General features: G+C 45.5%; 1 protein-coding gene across 2 annotated transcripts in view; it reads right to left on the bottom strand.

Moving 5' to 3' along the window:
* Window positions 1-18,601, bottom strand: part of ANKAR (ankyrin and armadillo repeat containing) — a 1,891,262-nt gene that overhangs the window by 947,825 nt on the left and 924,836 nt on the right. For both annotated transcript variants that reach the window (XM_069615641.1, XM_069615642.1), the window contains exon 11: window positions 17,534-17,742. In XM_069615641.1, coding sequence (XP_069471742.1) covers window positions 17,534-17,742 — 209 coding nt within the window. The remainder of the gene's footprint in view (window positions 1-17,533; window positions 17,743-18,601) is intronic.

The raw sequence follows: 18,601 nt of genomic DNA, 5'->3' as shown, positions 1-18,601 counted from the left end.
GGCTTTTAGGCCTTTTATTGGTCAATATTTGAAAAATGTGGTAGCTGTCGAATTAAATATCTGTGAGCAGCCAGACTTCCGGCAGCAAATAAATGTCACTTTGTGTGATCAAATCTGCGGATCCCTCTGGCTCAGTCAAGTGTGAGAAACCATGCGCATTCCAGGAAGAAATGGCTAAATCTCAATTTCTCCTTTGCTGTGTAATATCATTGTTTAGTACTAGCCAGTTAAAAATACCCAGAATATTGGTTTGCAGGGCACAGTTGGAGTTTGCGCCCTTGTCCTTCTTTCCTAGTGGTTTGATGTTTTCCTTTGGCAGATTAAGGTCCTGGTTTTGTGTGTGGGCGGGGAGACAACACTCCTCAGCAGCATCGAGTTTGTAGCCAAGGCCAGCATATAGCTTTTTATGTGCTCTGATGAACTGGCCAGTCTCGCTCATACTGCAGTGAATCCAGCTGAACGGAGACTTTGAATCCCTGATGGGTTCTATAAAGTCAAAGGGCCTCATTACACGGTAGGCGGTAAGGGTTTACCGGTACCGGTATTTTACCGGTACTGGTAAATCCTTACCGCCTTACTACGAGGTCCCTTTGCGGGTTGGGGAATTTAACGCCTGGTTTTTGCAGGCGTTAAAAACCAACCCGCAAAGGGACCTAGGTAGCTAATTACGGTACCGCAATTTGCGGTACTGTAATTAGCGCCTTCCCCATTCCCATTATGCCCTATGGGGCAAAAATGGGAATGGGGAAGGGCAATGGTGGAAGGGGGAATTACCACCCCGCCAACCTTGGAATGGGGCGGTAATTCCCCTTTCCACCAAGGCGGTACCGGTAAATTACCGGCATGAACCATGGCGCTGATATCGCCATGGTTTACCGCCTACCGTGTAATGAGGCCCAAAGTCTTGGGAATCTATAATACTTAAAGGAAGGATTTTCCAGGTCAGGGATAAGAAATCAATACGATTAATATGGGAGTTGGTCTTGGATTTACCCTGATTTTTGTTTTTGATGCTAATCGTTAAAAGAGGGAGAGAGGTAAGGATGGGGGCTCCTGTGACACAGCCTCTATTGTGTCTTCAGAGACATGGTTGTGACCTGGTTCTCTTTCTAGGGGCCCATTGAAGACTACCCTGGGACCCCTTATCTCTCGCTGGGGGTTGATGCTACTATCAACGATATTAGACAGCACATGTGGTGCCATGTCAATACCCTCAGACTGAGGGGGGGGCACTGGTGTCTATCGTTTAGAGCCCAGCAAGTAAGGGTTACTTTAGCCTTGGGTCCACTTTTTCTTTTCCCATTTGTTTTCTTGTTATTATTGCCACGCCACTCGTCTTGTGCCAGGTTGATCTCTTCTTGGCAATTGACACCCTTAGATCCCCCGCGTTATTAGGGGTAGTATGCCTGTTCATCCTCTTTTTATTTCTGTGCTGTTTCCTAGTAAGGAAATGGTGGCAGTGTCGCTGAGAGATTCAGCCGTTTTGTCCACCACCAGATCAACATATTATGCTATTCCCCTCGATGGCAGCGTTTTCATTGCGTTGATCTAAGTAAGTCGATCCAAACTCAACGGGACCGCTGCCTCAATGAGCTTGTCAAGCTCTTAATTGTCATCAGGTTTGGGGGCAATATTGTTAGAAAGGGTGGAAACCTCCTCCAAAATATTGCCACACATTTTTAGTACTACCTACATGGCAAACTTGAGGACTGACAATTGGTTTTGATAGTCGCTATGCTCACATGAATCCTCAATACTAAGCTTATCAGGAGTTGTTACTTTCTCCAGGGGGTTCATATTGGGGAATGCAGAAAGCCTATGGCTTGGATCTTTTTCTTAGTTGGATTGAAGAGTGGCCCCTGGATGGCTTCCTCCATCCAAATTATTAGGTCGGCCAGATAACATGTCATTAACAACTTCCTGAAACCCCTCTGTACCTGTGGTATGGGCTAAGGTAGCAATGAGTCTCTCAGTGAATAGCACAAGGCAAGAAGGGAATGGTTGTTGTCCATCGCGGAAAAAGGAGAGATCAGAGTGCACTGTATTGTTACTAGGTTTGCATGGCACTGTGTCTCCTACTGTTCAATTATCAACCTGGGCAGTTAAAGGAACCTGGCAAGGGGCGGATTCAGGGATGAAATAAGAATCGATGGTGCCCGTTCCCACACTCCTTGGTGCGAGCTTTACTAGGGGAGCTTGTAACATGTGATCTGGGAGGATTGCCTCGGTTACCCTTCGCCCGTTCTCTGTTACCTGACATTATTTTGGGGCAGGTGCTTTTTTGCTTATTTATTGATTATTAGACCTCAAACAATGTTTCCCAGGCATTCTAGGGTATGGGAGAACGTGCTTTTCTTAGTGCAGCGATAGTAAACAGTGAACCAGTCTGCAAATGATGCTAGTGCGGGGTGCAGCAAAAAACTAAATGCATCTGCGTCGATGTACAGCAGTGTTACACACACTATAGATAGCCTTGCAGGAATTTCAAAAGACACAATCAATATAGCACTGTCTACCTACAATCAGCGTTGGAGAATTTTAGAGATATGTCGTTCACTTACACAAAATTGTATAAAATCCTTAATGATAAAAAGTAAAGACCTCAGGAATCAAAGCATTCAAGATGTCCTCAATAATTTCAGCTCCAGTACATAAAATCTTAAAGACAATTCCCCCTGTATATAGTCGATAAATTGTCAAGCACCAGGGGCCTTACATATTCTATACTAATATGAACGGAGGCCCTCAGCAGGGGTACAGTGATAATTAAAAAGTGTGAATACAAGTACAAATGTCAAAGTAAACTTTGTGAGCGAAGCGGGAGCATCACATTCCTGCATGCACTCCCAGCCCGATCAGAAGCAGGTAGAAGGCAGGGAGCCGTGAATGCTGTCAGCTGTAGATTATTGCTGGATTTAGCACTGCTGATTAAGTCGGGGTACAGGGAGTCCAGTCCAGGCCAGGCTGTGGCAGGCTATGGAAGCCCCCGTAAAGACAGGAGCACCACACTCGCGCACACCCTCGTAGACCAGCCACAGAAACAACTCACGGCAGAAAGTCACAAAAGCTTGCAGCAGCAGTTTGATCCAAAAAGTAAAAAATTTAAATGCGGCTGTGAGCAAAGGCTGCAGATGCTGTCAGCAATAGATTGACGCTAAATCGGAGTACAGGGGGTGCGGGAACAGGCAGCGGCCCTATGGAAGTCCACATAAGTGGGGGCACCACACTCCAGCACGCACTCCTAGTCCAGACACAAAGTAAGCACGCAGCAGAGAGCCACAGAATCTGGCAGCCGTGGTTTTGTTCAGTAGTGAGTCAAATGCAATGGTAAAGAAGGAACACTTAGAGTGCACAAGGTTGGAATGCAGCTGCCTTCAAAGAAAAAAAAGTACCTTATACCATCACAACAAACTCGGCGGACCACAGCAGACCACAACTCGCTCGTCCTCACTCCACTGTTTATAACTTGTTGACTCCAGATATCACTTGCTCCAACTTCCCCCTTATTGATATTGTACATATGGGGGGGAGGGTGTAAAAGTTCTGTTTGTCAACTTCCTTCTTATTGTCTTTTGGCTTTGGCAATGCGTGCAAGTTTCCCCAAATTGACATCTCATGTAAAGAGAATTGTACCCTTTTTGACCTTGTCCTTCAATTCTACTTGGTCGGTTTTCAAAATGACTCCCCAAGTATTCATTTACTTGATAGCATGTCCCGGGGGCCCCATCTCTTTTGGTTTGACTCTTATGGGTAACATGCAGCTGCAGTGAAGAGTTTTCATCGGGCAGGCTTCCCAAGCTAGGCAGAGCTTCTCTCGGTTCCTGTGTCGGCTTTTCACTCCTTTGCCGATGGAACCATTGCCACTCCACATGACCGCCTCTACTCCGGTCCCCCAGCAAATGACTTCTCGCTTCTTGCGGTCCCTCCAGGGCACCCGTGACAAGTTCACCAGAGTTCCTCCCTGCCGGTATGCAACACCTCCAGGCGGTTGCCTGTAAGAGTTGTCTTCTTCCTGCATGGCTCGTCTCTGTGACTCTGCCTCTGGGTTTGCGTCCCGCTCTGCTCTCTCTGCAGCTATCCTCTCCTTCCCCTTCTCTTCCACCTTGCAGGTGATTTCCAAGTTTAAATGTCCCATGCAGCTGATTGTCAACCTGACAACTAGGCCGCACGCTGTACCTAGCATCATTTTCAAACCATATTGACTCCTTGTTTCACTTCTTCGTCTCAGTACTTGAGGCTTTCTGGGACCTGTAGTGCCAAGGTCTCGGGAGAATAGCTCAGGGCCAACGTGCTCGCCTTGGAAGCAAGACGACACAGAGCACCACAGGTTTGATGCCCGGGTCCGCGCTGGAAACCTCTGGGTATTAAAGGCGTTATAAATAACCTATCATAAATAAATAAATCATAAGGATTTTTAGACTGTAGTAAGTTACATTGTTGGACACTTTTGTAACAATTATATACATTAGATGTTAAATGTGATTTAGAGGAGTTATGTACTTAGACTCTGGAATTAGGGTTTCTTCTTCACTAGAAAGGGAAGAATACCGTTTCCCTTCTGTGGGAGTCCCCGACTCCCCCTGACAGCCATCTCCTCCTATTTGCTCCAACCTCAGGATACTGTCCCCAAGGGTTAGGATCAGGATCAGGTAGCGGCTGCCTTTCACTGGCCACATACGAGGAGATTTTAGGCTGGGGATCAGTGATGACTCCATAGGATTCATCACAGTAGGAACAGCTAGGAAGTTCCTGAGGGAGCTAAGAGAGCCAGTGTCTCAGGGAAGATAGTCCATATATAATGGAAGAACATGCATCCATGCTAATACAGGCATTTAGCCCTGACTAACTTCCTCCTTATGTCTGCAAACTCCTTTCCCGTGTTCCCTTCATCTTGCTTCGCCCTTGCTCATACTATTCTTCCCAGCAGACTACGGTCTGATGACCCTGTGCACGGGCACAATATGTCATGGACAAGGATTCAGCGCTTTAAAACTATGAAGCTACTACGATGGTGATTCAGCACAGTACAAAAGCAGAGAGACATAATATAACATCCTTATCAACCTGACACTTAATAGTTCATTTAGCAAGCATCCAGACACTTTATTTTATTAAGCACTATTGTAAATAAAAAGATTGTCCTTTTGTCTGTCTCTTTTTCTGATAATGTGTGTGACAAGCTGGCAAGACACAGCAGACTCACCACAGTTTATATACATAAGTCATTGGGCGTCATTACAGTTTTGCTGGTCTGCAAAATTCGCAGGGAAAATGGTTGGTTATTCCGGCACCAGCAATTTTGCCGGACGGCCAGAGGGGGCACCGATTTACCTCCAGCCAAGAGACCGAGGTAAATCAGGCTGCAACCAGCAAATACATGCTGGAATTACCAGCACTGGTTATATTCCGGCAATCCCTTCTATGGAGTCGTATGGGACTCCATGGAATGGGGCTTTACCACTGTTGCCGGCACCTAGAATAATCTGGTAATGCCAGGATATCAGGCACCGGTAACGGTAGGGGCAGTATGACAGTATCCCACCGGAATTACCGGAAAACTTGTAATAAGGACCACTGATGAGTTTTTATGTGTGTAATGGTTTAGGTTTTTAAATCCTAATACCGTACCCAATCATAGATTCTGAGCACAAGTCAAAATACTCTATGAATTTGGAACATCCTAGTGCCTGGTCAGAATAGGACCACATTTCAGGAGGTTAACATGCAAGGGGATTTGTGTCAAACGTTTTACCATGAACCACATTCATGAAACACAAGTCACATCTTTAAACAACAAACTGAGTAGAACCAGAGGTTTTTTGTTTGGGCACTATCTGTGGTAAATGGCACTAATTAAAGAACATTGGGCCAGTAAAATGAGTAAAAACTCCCAGTAGCGCCCTGCACTAAGACCCATATTTATGAAGCCATATGGAATAAGTGGTTCTGCCACTATTCCATTCCACCTCCTTGGTGCCAGGGTAGGAGGCAGAGCCACCACCCCATTTTCACATCCACCACTAACGCGGCCCATTGGGGATAATCAGTCTGGTGGAAGATCTTACCTGAACCAACTTTAGCTTGCATATCACCTGCACAGGGCTTTCTTAGGAAGTCACACTCCTATCCTGAGGCAAATTTCCTCTGTGTTGCTGGGAACCCAATGTTGAGCAAATGGCAAAATTACATTGACATTACTGATCCTTGGAAGGAGGGTTCAAGGGGGAAACCCATACCCATCCACCATTAGAAATGAAAATGCGGGTGAAACAAGAAGAATTTAATTTTGTGGATGTGCTCTCCATTAACACCTATTGGCCAGCAAGTGGACTGGCAGGTGACGGAACTGAATCTATTGCGGAAGTCACCCGCAGAAGCAGGTGAGTTGACAGGTATGGACACCACCATCCATGAGCAAGCGGCGATGGTAGAAAATCCATCACCAGCCACCAACAGCGTATTCTTTTAATAGCTTTCTGATCAGTTTAGTGAAGGAGGAACGGATGCAGGTGGAGGCAGGGCAAGAATACTGTAAGCAAAGCCAGCGGAAGTTCGGCATTGGGTAGTGCTGGCAGTAGGCCGGCAGGGTTGGTGTAAGGTAGCCAGAGCCTCCATCTGACAATGTTTAAAGATACCTACTGCATGTTATTAAAGAGACCCACATTGGCCCGGGAAATATTGTTATGAGAAGAAAGTCTAATCCATGACGGCAAAACAGAAAGCTGTGAACGTGGTTGTCAAGATATAAATGTGAAGAGGTTAAGACAAACTTGGGTAATGGAATACTATGGTCAGGACATTTAAGGTTGGAAGCAGGGGAGGGGGGCAAAATGACCTTTCAGCGTTGGTGGACCAAATCCTTCCACCTGCCCCGGTGACCATTAAGTAATGCCACAGAGAAAAGACAAATTAAATAGTAATCATGACTTTAAAGACAATCGTATTACCTAGTGTGAGAGGTATGCAGTGCTAAAATCGCGGCAAAAATGTCACCTGTGCAAAAAATCTCGGCAAAAATGCTGTGGTTTACCCAGTAAAGGTGTACCCCACTATACCATTTACGGTGAGCGGGGGTTGCAGGGATGTCCCCCGCATCCTTTACATGGATTGCAGCGGCAAAACTACAGCCTTTTTGCCGCAATATTTTGCGTCCACAGCCATTTTTGCAGCAATTTTAACACATGGAACCATGTGAGAAACATGAGGAGTTTCTCCCAGGTTATTCCCGGGGATCCTTTGTTCGGGTGGCCAGGGGAGGGCCATCGCTCTTGGATCCCAACCCTGGAGACGGACGAGAGAGGGTGGATCACCTGGGCAGGGGGTCCTTGGGGACTATGGGAGACACGCGCTTGAGCGAGACATGGTATTCCTCCCGTTCCGATACACCCCTAGCCGACATCCCCTCAGTTTTCATGGAATATTGTAAACAGAGTCCCATCATACCCCAGTACCGTTCTGTAAGGAAAAAGCGAAACCATCTGGGAAAACAAAGACCATCCCTAAATTCCAACATGAGTTTTACCCCTCTTTCCTCAAAACCCACTTTTCAACAATCCTACATTCAAACCCTTTTCCCGACAAAAATCTACGAGGCGATAAAGGGTAACAGACTTTGACTCCAACTTCAAACAGATGCAATAAAGGGAGACTCCTAAACCCAGCAGGTGAGTTAATTGAAGCAGCAAAAGTCCGGTCTGTGGTTTGGCATGCTTGCAACATTGAATGTGAACTTTGCTTTATGAAAACTACAAATACCAAAAGGCCTTGCATTTAATAAGTTGTGAATAGAGGTGGTCCTGCAACAGGTCAAGCCAAACCCAGTGCACATTCGAAAGTCTTCGATTATTGATTGAAATTGGTCCAAGCATGGCTGAGGGAGGCTAATTGTGTTAAAAAGGGATCTGGGCCCAGTTGAGTGGGATGGGGGGTGGACCATGAGTCACCCGAAAAGAATATCCTGTGATCATTGTGGAAAAGGGATCTGATCCCGAATGAGGGGGATCTAAAGGGAACAAACATTGTGCTAAAGAGATCTGATCCCGACTGAGGGGGATCCGGTGAATAATAAATCACCTAAAGCGAATACTTGTGAAAATCCAAAGAGGAAAAGAACTTGCCATTTTTTTTGCTTGCATCAGGCCCTCGGAATGAAGAGACTTTGAGAAGCAAAGAGACTAGCGTACAAAAGGTCCTGATGCTAATGATCGAACGGCATCCTTGTGTCAAAGAAGCCAGAGACAGTGCTATGCTCAAGTGGTTTGTCTTGTCCTGTGCTAATGGGGAAGGGAGGCTAATGGCCTGACTATCCTGACATATTTTTTAACACTTCTTTCTTCTGTCATAAACACTATCCCAGTCACCATTTGTATTTAGAGGTAAGGATTGGCAATAGGTTTATTAATATAGGCACTTTTATTTTGACAAAACACCACTAGGACTGAGTTATTATTATTTGATGGTCGTAGCTTGCTCCCTTCTGTAGATTTAGGATTAGATAGGCTTTTTTCAAACCATTTTTAAATCAATAAACACCCTTGAACTGTGATCACTTGTGTCTGTCGTCTAACTGTTGATATGGTTTTCTTACACTAGCCACTGAACACCCAATCATGCCACTTCGTAAAAACCTTTAAATGCTTTTTTCCCCAAACGTGGGCAGTACAAAGTGTTTTCTTCCAAAAATAAAATCTTTGAATTTCAATAAAATAATTCTTTCATATACAAAATCAATGCATATATGTGACGAAGGCCTTCGGTCTCTTGAGCTGGGAAGAAGGGAGCACAGGAAGGCTGCAGAGGCGTCTTTTGCAGGAGGAAGAGGTGTGGCAGAAGCGGGTACAGGTGGGTGTCCAGGTGCGCGGCATTAATGAAGCCTTCTTTTCAATATATCCGGCGAACGCAGGAGGAGGAGATAGAGATGGCCCGGGAGCAGGAGAGCACAGAAGAGGATGCGAGTGCAGCAGCCTTTGTGTGGGCCTATTTAGGGGGTGCGGAACCCCCTGGAGACAAGACGGTGTCGGCAGGCCGTGCCTACAATGTTGGGAAACCTCAATGGAAGCGTGGATACAGGGGAAGGAGGAAGCGGTTCTCCGCCACCAAGGAACGTCTCTTTAAATCCTGGTAAGCAAGTCTGACTGTACAGCAGCCGCACGGCTATAAGCAAGAGGAACCTTTCTGCTTGCCCTAGGGGGCACGGAAGCAAAGCTTTTTTTTCTTTTGTCCTTTCTTGTGGTCTTGACATTGGAAGGGCGGGGGGCGGAAAAAAAAGGTAAAAAGAGTGGGCCACCGACAAGGGAACAGGCACTTAAGAGTACTCCCTATTGTGTGAATTGGTAAAACATCAGTGAGAGTACAGGGTGCATTGGAAACTTGACAGACAGAGCTGTGGTGAAGTAATCACTGTGGTGAGAGGAACTGGACTCGCTCGGAGTACATAGTGTGAACGTCAAGCTGAACCAATAAAGGTACACACCTCTCTGAAAACCCCAACAGGTTCTTTTGTGTTTTTTTACTCTCTATTGTAATTCCAAACCAACGCAGAGGTGACAAGTGGTAGCAGCGGTGGGATTGGGAGGAGACAACGCCATGGAGGCCCTACTCAAAGCCCTCAGTGAGGGGCAACAGCAACTACAGCAGGCGATACAGCTGCAGAATACACAGGCTCAGGCAGACAGGCAGACTTTTCAACTGGCTATGCAATTGCAGCAAGCACAGGTATTGGATGCCGCCAACGTGAGTAGACAAGCACAGCTGCCTGCAACGGTCTTGCAACAATACGTACCGGGGGAAGACCTGGCTCATTTTCTTTGTTAATTTTGAGAGAGTAGCTCGGAATGCTCAATGTCCCCAAGAGAGATGGAGCCACTATTTAGCTTGCTTAATGACAGGGAGATGCAGAGCACCTATCAGGCGGAAAACCCCACAGGCGATACCAATTACGTGAACATGTAGAAGGTGGTCCTGGAAAGGTTGGGACATGATGAGGAGACGTACCAAGTGAAATTCAGAGACCCACAATTGCTAATTAGGCCCCCAGGCAGTTATACTATAGAGTGAAGGAGCTGGCAGACAAGTGGCTACAGACCACTACCACCAACACCAATTAGATTGCGGATATAATCGTCTTAGAGCAGTTTGTAGAAGCTCTACCAATTCCCGTCCAATGGTGGGGGAAAAAACACGATCGGCTTTGCTTGACAGAAGCAGTCAATATTGCGTCTGTGTATCAGAAGGCAGGTCAGGGAACACTAATGTCATATGGACAGTCAACCAGAGGTCCGGTCACGGTCTTTGCCGTCATGACCCGAGCTGGGCCCCAAGAGTGTCCAACCACATGCTTCGAAAACCTGAAGACGATGGGGGAATTCCAGGCAGGACTAACATGGTGATACCCAGGAGTCCACAATGTTATGAATGCGGATAATGGGGCCATATTGCTAGAATATGCCCAAAGTGGAGTAAACCAGAGCCCATGGAGATAGGGCTACTGGATGTGCCGAAGGTTCGGAATTACTGAGAGGAAAACCGACACATTCCGAGATCGCCATACCCGTATACATGTGAGGCGCAAGTAGACTCAGGAAGTTTGCAGACGGACGTCAATGCCCATATGGTAGGTGGAGCAGAAGGGAGACAAGAATCCCGATCCGTTGTGTGCATGGGGATATTAAGACGCGTCCCACCTTTAAGGAAGGCATGGTATCAAAAGTACGACAGACGCAATAAAGTATTGTTCAAGGGTGTTTATTGAAATTTGCCTGGGTTGGAAAAACGCCTATCTAAACCTAACCTCTAACGATGGGAGCAAGCTACGGCCATTAAATAAAAGAAAACACTGTCCTAATCCTGTCTTGTCAGGACTGCTGAACTATAGTTTCCCCTTCCCCACGTTTGAGCATGGGACATGGCGGAACAAGAATAGTGTCTGGAGCATACTCTGACTTCTTGGGCACAAGAAGGAAGTATTTAAAGCACACCAGGGTCTTCCAGAACAGAGTTTCTTTTCATCCTCAAAAGTCTCTAGTTTGTTAAGTGCCTTGGTGAACACACAACAAAGAATCAAATTAAAGTTCTGGTTGTTTCGGTTTAGTTCACGATACAAAGGTTCGGGTGGCTCATCCACCCCGGGTCTCCCTGAATCGGGTTTGGATCTCGTCTTTCTCACAGGAGTAGGCTCCCCTCGACCGGGCGCAAGCCTCCATTCACTCTTTCAGTTTTTATATGAAATTGTAAGTTCAAAGACTTTGGACTGTGCAAAGGATTTTTCTACGACCCTTGCAGGACCACTTCGATATCTTTAAACTCAGGGTTTCGCTGTTATTTCTCCCAGAGATGCTTTTGCTAGAGACCTTCGATTGGGCACACACGGGTGCCGAACCACCCTGAGGTAGCGTATCTCTGCTTTCTTTCAATCCAAAGGACAACTCCCTTTCGCCGTCTGGCCTTCACTCGCATCTCTCAATTAGACAATTCATCAAACAGTTCATCTTGCAACACTATTGCTGCTAGCAACCTTCCCTTCAAATGCAGACCAGTATCGCAGAGTTGCCTCCAACTCACCAGGTACATTAAGTTTCTTTATCAGTGGCTTTGTTTCTATAGTCAAGGACGATTCTCTGGCGGTTGCAGCTCCTCTCTGCCTTGGTTAGACATGCAGGAGGGCTCTGGGTATCGCGCTCAGACTGTGTGGCCTTTTCCAGCATTCCCTCTCGGTTTTGCTTGGGATGCTCGCCATTTATCAAGAGTCGTTCGATCACTGGGGAACGGGATCAAGGGCTTCTCCCTCCTCGCGGTCTCTTCTTGATCTGCCACCACTCCTTCGCGATTCAGCCGCCACCTTGGAAGTCCTGCTCCTTCATGCCTTTTTTCTCGCTCACAGTGTGCTCTCATGCTCTGCCTTTTATCCCAGTGGCAAGTGTAACAGGATTCAGGTGTAAGTCATTACTGGCAATAGCCTGACTCTGCCCGACCCTGATGTTGGGACATGTCAAATGAAATGGCTGGGTGTGAGTCTGTCTTCCCCCAGAGCACTTTGTCCATGTAGTAGTGTTCGTGTAGGAAAGGGAGGGGAGGGGGTGCAAAGGTTCCCAGTGAGCATTTGGGATGAAAAGGGATAATAGGAAAATCAGAAAGGGCATAACGCATCTCTACATCGGGTGCCCTACTCCCACTCCCCAAGGACCTCTCATCCAGGTGATCTTCCGGCACTGGTCCACCCCCGGGATCTGAATCCAATAGCGATGGCTATGCCCCGGCCACCTGGACGACAGATCCCAAGGGACTAGTCTGTGAGACACAATCTGGTTTATCACACACCAAAGAGATCAGGGTACAATTGGCAGGGGAACAATTAAAACTTAGAGAAGCTGTGCTATCTGTGCTCCCGGAAACCCTGGTGGTGGGGCGGGATGTGCCCACAATGCCCCGGAGTATACAACATATAGAGGAGAATTGGTGGCAACATGCCCCCTTTCATGGAGAGGAAATTCCGATCCAACCGGGACGACCTATCAAGAGTCGGTTGGAACACAGCGAATTGCAGAAGTGATGGCATAAGAAAGTCATGATGCCAATCACTATTGATTGGAAATTGAATGAGCAAGGGGACAGTTACCGACTAGCACAAGAGCTGGATCCTACTCTATGCAATGTCTGTGTAGCTGCCCAAGAAGGGTTGAAAGGACAGGGAACATATTTCGTCAAGGAGAAAGGGTTATACTACAGGGTGGCCCCACAACCAGTCGGTGAAGCCCTTCGGCAGCTATTAGTACTGTGCTAAATTCTGAGACACAGTGCTACAAGTGGCTCATGTGCAAGTGGGGGAGGGACATCTGGGGTCGGAGAAAATCATACAGAAAATTCTGGCTAGTTCCTTTTGGCCCGAGGTGTATGGACAGACCACCTGATTCTGGCAACAGTGTGGTGAGTGTCAAAAGAAAAACAAAGCTAATGTCCCAAAAGCTCCCGGGCAAACAATGCCCCTGATTCTGGAGCCTTTACACAGGATAGGAATGGACATCATGGGACCCCTAGACCCTACTAGCCGAGGGCACAAATTTCTGCTAGTAATTGTGGATTATGCCACCAGGTATCCTGAAGCTTTTCCGCTACGGAGCATCACTGCACAACAGATTTGTGATATGTTAATGCCCCTTATGGCCCGAGTGGGAATTCCCAAAGAAATCGGTACGGACAGAGGGACTAACTTTATATCAGCCATTCTCAAACAGGCGTGCAACTCGCTCCACATAGACCACCTCAAAAACTTGGTCTATCATCCTCGAACGGATGGTTTACTTGAGAGATGCTGAGGAAAACCATGAGTCCCACGGACAGAGATTGGGATTGATTAATCGCTTGGATCCTTATGACACTTCGAAACACACCACAGTCCTCCACGGGCTTCGCATCCTTTGAACTGTTGTTTGGAAGGTAGGTGCGAACCTTCCTTGACATCTTAAAGGACAAATGGGAGGAACAACCCCAGCAAGAGATCTCTCTTACTGACTATGCACACAAGTTGGCCGAAAGGGTGGAGAAACTACAATGGTAAGGAGCGGGCGTTCACCAGAGCGCAGCAGAGAGAGGGCTCATTAAATGTGGTAATGTGAAGATTGAGGCTATCTGTCATGTGAGGCTTACCAGGTACATTAGCATCAGAGTAATGGGGAGCCGGGCAGTTGGCATTTTTGTCATGGCTAAGTGCATCACAGGTAGAGGATGTGCCATTGGGATTAGTGGTATTCGGCTCAGGCAGATTCTATTCCTGTTAGGGCTAGGAGTGTCAGTAATAAGGCTAGCCGTATAGGTGACCCAACAGTTGACATTATTTAGGTAGCTATCCGCATTATGGGTACAGGCCCAAACATTGAGCATGATGTTGTTAGATAGAGGATAGGCAGCAGCATAAGCATCCATATTGAGTGGTGCAGGGCAGGCAGTAAAATGATCAGTTGTGTGGTTAAGCGTAAGGGCATAAATAACATTAGCAGCAGTGATGTTTGGCACAGGGCAAGCAGTAACATTGGCAGCTATATGGTTAGGCGTCATAGCAGCAATCACATTTGCATCAAAGATGTTTGGTACAAGATAGGCAACAGCGTTAGCATCAACATTGAGTGGTGCAGGGCAGGGAATAACATTAGAGGCTTTGTTGGTTGGAATTGTACGATCGGACCGAAAAAAAAAGGTCAGACCGTAAAAAAAGTCCAAAAATGCTACCACCAAAGGTTCGAACACCAAAAGTTCAAACCTTTGGTGGTAGCATTGTAGGTAAGTATAAAAAAAAGACTGCAGGGGTGTCCCCCGCAACTCCCCACTCACTATACTCTGTGGTATAGTGAGCGGGGGTTGCGGTGGAAACCCCAGCAGCTCCCGAAAAAATATAATAGAAAAGACCCCTGCAGCGCCGGTTGCCGATCACCGAAGTGAAAGGCAACTGGCGCCGCAGGGACACAGCATGAAGAGAAGGTAAGTAGGGTTTGTTTATGTTGGTGGTGTGGGTGGGGGTGTGTTGAGGGTGTGGGTGGGGGGGTGTCGTGGGTGTGTTGTGGGTGGGGGTGAGGGTATGTAGGGGTATTGAACGTGTGTTTGCATGGGAAACGTATGAACCTTTTGTGGTTTGTACATTTCATATGCAAACTTTCCGGCCGCGGGAAAATCAGCCGCGGTCGGATCACAAAGATCTGTGTGGTTACCGGTAAGGGCATCAATAACATTTGTATCAGTGATATTTGGCACAGATTCAGAGAGGGGTACATCTTTTGGTGATAATGTTAAAGATGATACAATCTAATTTGGGAGATGACAACTTTTTTAGGCACATAAAACTCACAGTACAATGCACTGGCATTTTATAGAAGATGCAGTGGCCATGCAAACTTTTATCTGATAGCACAATACCCAAAGAGGGTCATACTGATAGAGGAATGGGGTCTGCAGGTTCCTATTAGTCTTTCAACAATAGCTGATTGCACGGGAAAAAAAACAACGACAAATATTAAATCGACATTGTGACCTAAACACTTATTAAGTTCACCCATCTGGTCAGGTCAGTTAGCTTTAGTTTGGCTAGTGCCATAAAAGCATAGAAAAACAAATAAAATACAGCAATTATTTACACATTTAAAAAAATGCAATGGTGCTTTGTGTATACATTCAAACGTTATGCCAAATAGACCAAGATGATACATGCAACTTCATATTTGCGTCGCTCTTGTACCTGATGCCCAATAAATGTATTATCGTTTTAATCCATTTAGATCTCAAGTTGTAATATAACGGACAAGTAAATAACAGATGGCATTGGTCCTTGTCCACAATTGTACAGTATGGGCATTTTGATGGCCGTTCTATACCCCAGTGATTTGTAAAGTTAGCAAGCAGCAGTATGCCCAATCACAATTTCGCAAAGAGGGTTTCCCGGATTTCCTCGCAAGACTAATCAATACACTTGTTGAATCCCAATAAGTGCTTCAGTGTCAGAAGTTCGATACCAAGTGTTGGAAAGAGCAATTGTCCATTTGATCTTTCCAAACCCACACCTTGAAGGAAAAAATCAAAACAGCTTTAGAGTTGTTTGCATATGTGCAGGTGCAGTTCCAGATGGAAGAAATGCCCAATGTATTAAATATTTTCCAAACAAGTTTGAGCCATAATAAAGATGTACGGTCTTAGGTTTCTAGTATATCACCTCCGAGCCCTATACAATATTATTGTAAATCGGGTTTATTCCACAATCTTACCCAGTACAATAACGGTTTAATTATGACATTATATTTAATACCTGGGGTGCCCAATTCTAGGTTGATTTGGTTCAAAGGAGCCCTATTGGGCAGCTCCATAAGGCGTTTCAAGATCTTATTTTCTCTAGCTTGGAAGAATCACAAGTTATTTCCAGGGTAAAGAAAGCAATTAAACATATTCAAAAGGCCGAGTGACCTAAATACTTACTAAGTTCATCCTTTATGGTTATTTTAAGCTTCATGCTTAATTTGTGTGAAATCTAAGGGGAAATATTTTCCAGGTAGTGTACGATGTAATCCAAAGATACCTATTTTCTTTTTGTTGGGAAAATAATAAAATTGTGCCAGCTTCTCTGATACACTGCAGGTAAACTCCAGGGCACACATAGAAATCAAAACAAGTTACCACCTAATTTATGGTCTGAAAAGAAAAGGAAGTTGTGGTAGTCATCTACGTCTTGTCAATGTGCCCAGCAGGAAATAAAATAGTTTATAAACTACATGTCATGCTTTAAATTTTAGTGCTAGTATCATGGAAAAAAGGGTTTCAAAATTAATTCTCACCATGCTTTCCCCGTTAAGATGATTTGCCCTCATAGTGTGTCAGCCAGATGAAGTAATACAATATTTTGGTAGCTTCCAAGTCAGGAGTACGTTGTGGAGTGAATGTTTTTGTATTTTTTTTTATTTAAAAAAGCTCTATTTAAAAACACTGCTCGGAGACCGCTTCAACCGGTCTTTCTAAACCGAACTGTTACATCCCTGCTGCACACAAGTGCGTGCAGGGGCTGACAGGTGCCTTTGGCCCGGAAGACGGAAGCCGCAGGTGAGGAAGGTGTCTGTGTGTGCGTGTCTGTGTGTATGTGTGTCTGAGGGGGCATGTTTGTAGCATGGAAAGTAGGGGCACTGGTCGAGAAGGGAAGTGTAAATGTTGTGTGGGTGTAGGATGAGTGTTTGTTGCACTGAACCATACATGTCAACCCTCCCAATATATATTCTAACCCCAATGCATTCTAATGGGAAAATTCATTCCTCCCGATTTCAATGACAAAATCTCTCTTTCAAGTGCTTCAAAATGTTGGCATGTATGCAGAAGAAAGGGGGCCGTTGAGCAAATAAGTTGGTGTGATTGTGTTGGTTTGTGTTTGTGTCTGTATGTGAGGGGAGAGGAAGGGGGTTAGAGAGTAAAGTTTAAGGCACGGAGGGAGCAGGGGAAGAAAGGGGTTTTGGGGAGTGAAACCCCCTTACTTTAAGGGTGAGGGCAGGCGGGGGACAGGTTAGAAGGGGGGATTCAGGTGCTGAAACCCCACGAAAAGTGATATTAACAAATATTGAAGGCTGCCCAGATCAGCCGAAAATCTGTCTTTTTGGCATGCAGCCTTCAATATTTCAAAGTATCACATGAGTACTGGGATATTAAGCCAATTTGCAACAGACTACAATGGAAAATGGACATGGTTAGAGGATAATATTAGGAAGGGGAAGAGGTTTTATTCCATATATTTTTCAGAGGATTGGGATGACTAGGTACACAATGGAAAGTAATAAGACAACAGGAACTTCACACCAATGATCAACAAACTTACTTTTAGTAATCAATCAATCCTTATTTGTTCATATGTTCCCTTATATATGCAGTACATATGTATGTATAACATCATCATTTCACATGTATTCTTCTTTCCTGTCCAATGAATACACAAACCTATTAGGGTCATACATATATTTTATTAATGATATTGAGGATTATGCTGTGTACATTTGAAATAATAAATAAATGTTCTGCTTACCTACAAGAATACTCGACACAGGGAATTGTGGCACGTTTAGCTCTATAATATACTTCACGATCTGTGTGTGGAAATACAAAACTGCTAAATGAACAATGTTATTGCCACGGCTGTCAACCTTCTCCCAATTGGCACCAAGAGATAACAAAAAGCAAAATGTTTCCAAGCCTCCAGATGTTGCTGCCAGCAATACAGGAGTAGTTCGATACCTGAAAGACATTATGCAGATCACACAATGAATACATGCATGCACAATATCTTCACAATAGGCAATATGGTAATTGGGTTTCCAACATGTTACAGGTGGCCTTAATAACTGATGGAAACTGGGAGACAGCTGAAGTTTTTTTTATCCATTTGAGATATGCAGATTAGTCAGTCTAAATATGAGCAGATTGTTCAAAGTAGGGATTTGATTTCAATTTCAGACACTGCAGTTCTTGCTCTCACTCACCTGCTCCTCTCGTTCGCCTTTCTTGATCTTACTATTCCTCTTCATTCCTTCTCCTCCACTACACTAATGTCTGCTCTCCTTTCTCCCCCTCTCTCTCTTTCTCTCCTGCTCATCTTCCACCCCTCTCTCTTAACCCTCTGATGTCCCACACTCTCACTCTACCCCCTCCTTGTTCTTCTCCTCACATCCCTCCTTGCTCCTATAATCCCACATTACACCCAGACATATGCTCACTCTCCCAGACCCAGTGATAGAATGCCCTACTCACTCTCCTCTACTACCCTCACGCTCTCTCAACCTATCTAATACACTCACTCTCACTATTCTCCAATGCCCCTCTATTTTCTCTCACTCTCTTTTCCACGTACCCCTCTCCTACAACCCACTCTACCATATAAACTCTCTCCAAGCAGCCACTCCCTCTCACGTTACCTACTATCCTCGCTCCCCTACTAATGTCTGCCACGCTTCCCTCACAATTACCCCCACTCTCACAACACGTACTGCCTTATTATCAAAAACTGATGCTACTCTCTCTGATACATATCTCACCTGCATTCTGAATCAATTCTGCCACCAACTCCTCAGCATTCCACTCCTCCACCTGTCCTCCC

This window comes from Ambystoma mexicanum, chromosome 9 (genome assembly GCF_040938575.1).
Source record: "Ambystoma mexicanum isolate Mex_15411 chromosome 9, UKY_AmexF1_1, whole genome shotgun sequence".
In the NCBI taxonomy this organism is placed as follows: Eukaryota; Metazoa; Chordata; class Amphibia; order Caudata; family Ambystomatidae; genus Ambystoma; species Ambystoma mexicanum.
This window is presented reverse-complemented; position numbering and strand designations above follow the sequence as displayed.